Genomic DNA, 5,024 nt, shown 5'->3' on the forward strand with positions numbered 1-5,024 from the left:
GGGATGCATCCGCCACCGAAACATCCGGGTCAGTCGCTAGCTCATACAACCCCTGGAACTCCGTCCAAAGAGGTTGGACATCGATTCACGAGTCAAACCAGAAGCGAATGGAGCGGCCGTCTCGCACCTGAAATGTAGCCCCCAAGGCAAATGCCGGCTTAACCGCCCGGATCCCATTCCAGAATGGAGACCCACGCACCGAAGACTAAAAAAAAAGCCCCATTGGGGAATTTTTTTGCTTTGGGGAGGTCGGCCCACAAACCAGATTCGTTTTGAGAGAGCTTCCAAATTCATTTGGCTAACAGTGCAACATTCATAAGCTTGGAGTTTGTCAGCCCAACAAGGCTTTTAGGCCGACACACCACTGCCCACTTGACCTTAGGTATTTGCGATTCAAACTTCCTCCTTCCTAGAAGAACTAAGATCTAGGGGAGTCAAGGTTGGCGAGAACCCCATCTGCCAGCAAGAAAAGACCCATGATGAACATCGGCAGGGACGAAAGGCTGGAATTCGTGAGGATAGGCCTAGCACCCGAGGACATGAACTTTCCTGGCCAAGGTCCCACCCGAGGACATGCGACGCAACTCAAGATCCATTGTCATGCCCATTATGTTTTCAGATTGCTAGTATCACCAGCGATGAAAGCAGTGATGAGACGAGTCGGCGAAGGTGTAGATATGAGAATGGAGACCGCAGGTGGAAATCGCACATATTCTTCAGGCAGGATAGGCGGTGAGGAATGAGGATACTGAACTCTTTCTCAAATTAATAATAACCTGACGACTCGTGTGGTGTGGGACTAACGCGTAATGCGACCGTCCCATCAATTCAACCTCATCCATGTACGTACACCTCACTCACTTTTCAGTTTTGACCAATTAGTAATCATTTCCGCGCCTGGCAGTGCAGTAGCTTTCTATTCAAGAATCCCTTGGACCAGAGCTTGCCCAGGTGTATATATATGCACGTATCTATCTTTTCCTACCACATATATCTTTTTTTTTTTAGGGGAAACCTACCACATATATCTAGTGTAAGCTGGTTCAAGAGCAGCATCGTGCACATCCCTGTCGATGCACGGACCACCTGCATACAGTACATACGTAGGTGTAAGTAAACAAAATCCATTCAAGAAGCGGTGGAGAGCAATACGCGGGCGGTTGTGTGGTGTCCCTTGGACCAGAGCAATACGCTGGTAGTGGTAGGCAGGCCATGCCATGTGTGCGGGAACGGGACGGGGCCTGGCGTGGAGCGAGTGAGAGGGTCAAACTAGGAGGCACGACAGAGATCGGGCGGGGCCGTCCGTAGGTGGCATGTCACGGTACACGATGCACGAGCGCCGGCCGGGACCCCCGCAGCGACGATGAATCGACCGGTCGTCGCTTGCCGCCGGCATGCGAGCCGTCACTCACCCTGCCCCCATCCCGTCCATCGCTAGGTCACGCTCGCCGCGGCCGCCCCCACCATGTGCGGCGTACGTCGATCGCCACCCCACACAGCCCCACACAGCCACTGCTGGCTAGGCTAGGGCTAGCTCAGCCCCACCGGCCGGCGCGCCACGTCCGCCCTCCGGCGCCGCACGGAGAGACGCACCCCCTACGTGCACCCGGGAGACGCTGACCAACTGACCGTGCCGCCGTGAGTGTATGTAGACATTTGCGTTGTACCGTAAAAACTCTCAAAAAGAGACTGACCGCACCACCCGCCTCCGACACGTCGTGCGTGCTCCCGTGCATGGCCAGGGAACACGTCGCGCTGTTTGCATCCATGATCCATCCATAGCCCCGGATCATGGTCTTGACCTGCAGTGATCAAGAATCCTTCCTTGCGTGGTTGAATCGCCGGTTCGATCGACGTCGTCGCTGAGTCCGTCCGTCCAGTCGCTTGCCTCCGGTACTGCAAAGCACAACGTCTCAACCACCGTCTAGCCTGGCCCGGAGGATGGTGCATGTGCGCCCGGCCTCTCGATCGACCCATCGATTGTACATGGACCGGTATCGGATTTCCGTCGCCTATCCCCGTCCCGTCTAACTCCCGACCTCGACGTACCGGTGGCCGGCCGGCAGCTGGACCCGGGCGATGCCTTCCTTCCTTCCCTGCCCTCCTCGACCGAGCAATGAGAACCGGCCGGATTATATATTAACATAATTCAGGCAAGTACACATGCATGCGTGGGCCGATTTGATCAACGAGATGCATATCTCTGCCACGGCTACACCCATACGTGAAGAAGACCGCGCACACGTACGTGCATACCTACCAGTACCAATCATTGTGTCCGGATGAACAGTGCAGCGCTAGCTCCACTCGACGGGGGCGTATCGGCGGCAGCCCGGCCCCAGTGCCGCCGGACGTTGCCGTCGAGCGCGCGGCGGGGCGGGAGGCGGGGGACTGCCGGTTAGTGCCGTGTTGTGCGGGGGGTGTTCGTGCGTGCGTGTCAGCCACATGCGCCGCCCGTAGGGGACTTCTCTGGGGGCCCGCGCGGCCTGTCTTGTCGAGCCGTTAGCCGTGTCGCCGTCGGCCAGAGCGCGACCGCGTGACACCGAGAGACGCGCGTCGCTCGCTCATATGTTGGATCCATGTTATTAGAACATCTCCAACTTGCGTTGAACGCGCCGCGCGCTAAAAACTGCTTTGCCGCGCGTCCATCGCCTGATTTGACGCGGCGCGCAGCGCTGGCTCCAGCAGCCGCCCTAAAAAGCAGCGTGCGTAGCTTCAGCAGGCGCGCTAAAAATGCAGCGCGCGCTCATTCTACAACATTTTTTAAATTATAATGTTGCATAGATAAAAAATGATACAAGGTATAGATAGTTCGAAAGCATAGATAGATAGAACTACGGTGCAACTAGATAGAAACTACTACGGCATACATAGATAGAAACTACTCCAAGTCGCTACCATCATCACCATCATCATCCTCGTCGGTGTTGTCCGAGGTATCGAGCCACATGTCGTCCCAACGTTCATCGTCTGACGTGAAGATCGACCTCCCACCTGCTGTAACGATATCGGACTGCGCATTCGCCAATGCCTTCCGCCGACGCCGGTCCGCCCGCTCCGCGCGGCGCCTTGCCGTCCTCTCCGCCCAGTAGGCACGCTCGTCGGCGACGTCCTCCGGGTAGCGACGGCGCCACTCCACCATGGCTCGCTCGTCCTCCTCGGCGATGAGGAGGTGGCGCTGCCGCCGAGCGTGGTCGGCACGGTCCATGTCGGTGATGAGACGCGGCGGAGGGGCGACGCGCTGCGCCTCCTCGCGCGTGAAGACGTCCTGGAAGTTCATCTGCGACCGGGGCCTCTCCAAGCGCCACGCCGCCACGTCATACGCGCGGGCCGCCTCGTACGCGCTCCGGAACGACCCGAGGCCGAGCCGGATGTCGCCGGACCGGATCTCGGCGGAGTACCAGCCGTTGGGGCGCTCGCGGACGCCGCGGTAGCCCGAAGAACCCCGGCGGCGCGGCGGCATGGTGGCGCGGTGGTGGCGCGGAAAGCGTCGAGGTTGCGAGGGGAGGGCGCGTGGCTGTGTTCTGTGTGCGTGGCGAGCACCGAAATAACACCATCGGCCCATCTCATCATGGCAGTCATTGCCCCATGGACCAAACCCTTCTTAGCCTACGTTAATAGGCGAGAACTCCCTGAGGACCAGAATGAGGCCCGCCGCATTGTTCGGCGTTCGAAAGCCTACAAAGTTCACGACAGAGAACTCTACAAGAAAAACGCTACCGGAGTACTTCAAAGATGTATCTCTAAGGAAGAAGGGCGGTAGCTCTTGGCTGAAATTCATGCTGGTCTTGGCGGTCACCCCGCCGCGGCTCGGGCCCTCGTAAGCAAGGCCTTCCGTACAGGTTTCTATTGGCCAACGGCCCGAGCAGATGCACATGACCTTGTCCAATGTTGCGTCGGATGTCAGCTTTTCGCCAACCAAAGCCATATGCCACCCACCGCCCTACAAACGATCCCCATCACTTGGCCCTTCACGGTCTGGGGGCTTGATATGGTCGGACCCTTTAAAGGGGGAAGCCATAAGAAAAAGTATCTACTGGTTATTGTGGATAAATTCACTAAGTGGATAGAGGCCAAACCAGTTAAAACGGCCGAGGCCGGGCCAGTGATAGAATTCATATCCGGCATTGTGCACCGGTATGGTGTTCCACACAGCATCATCACCGACAGTGGCTCCAACTTCACAGCCGACGAGGTGAAAAATTGGTGTGCTAATCTAGGCATTAAGCTCGATTACGCCTCTGTCTATCACCCGCAAACAAATGGTCAAATCGAAAGGGCCATCAGTCTTATTATGAGCGGCATTAAACCCAGACTAGTGCGGTCTTTGAAAGAATCAGACAAGCACTGGGTTGAGGAGATCGACTCCGTACTCTGGGGGCTGCGGACCACGCCCAACCGCACTACTGGATACACACCTTTTTTCATGGTGTACGGCGCAGAGGCTGTGCTACCCTACGACATTATTCATGACTCACCTCGGGTGCGCATGTACGAAGAGAGAGAGAGAGAGGCCGAGCTTGATCGGCAGGACAGCCTAGACGCCCTGGAGGAGGAGCGCGACGTTGCAAAAGCCCGTTCTGCATGTTATCAACATCAGGCTCGCAGGTATCAAACAGAGAAGTGCGGGCCAAGACTTATAATGTTGGCAAACTGGTTCTACGCCTCCCGGAGAAGAAGAAGGACAAACTCAAGCCCAAGTGGGAGGGTCCCTTCATCATTGACGAAGTTCTCACCGGAGGAGCGTACCGCCTGCGTGATGCGTCAGACAATCGCCTAGAGCCAAACCCATGGAACGCGGCCAGACTCCGAAGATTCTACGCCTAAGCGCCGAACTCTTTGTTCGTCTCCTTCTCCCCATTGTTTCTATTATTTTTCCTCTCTTTTCTCCTTTTCTCCTTTTTAGCCTTCAAGCTTTTTCGTGCGGCTCGACCGTACACCCGCGACATATACATACTCAAATATGTACGTCCACCATACCTGGGGGCTTCTTTCACAGAAGCTTATTAATGTTATTTTTCGAG

General features: G+C 56.4%; 1 protein-coding gene across 1 annotated transcript; it reads right to left on the reverse strand.

Moving 5' to 3' along the window:
* Window positions 1-2,905: 2,905 nt before the first annotated feature.
* On the reverse strand, window positions 2,906-3,477 carry LOC123050274 (ethylene-responsive transcription factor ERF071-like; the record flags this gene model as incomplete). Its single annotated transcript, XM_044473096.1, has 1 exon — window positions 2,906-3,477. A coding segment is annotated over exon 1 (558 nt), but the record flags the coding sequence as incomplete, so codon positions are not given.
* Window positions 3,478-5,024: the final 1,547 nt, after the last annotated feature.

This window comes from Triticum aestivum, chromosome 2D (genome assembly GCF_018294505.1).
Source record: "Triticum aestivum cultivar Chinese Spring chromosome 2D, IWGSC CS RefSeq v2.1, whole genome shotgun sequence".
Taxonomy (NCBI): Eukaryota; Viridiplantae; Streptophyta; class Magnoliopsida; order Poales; family Poaceae; genus Triticum; species Triticum aestivum.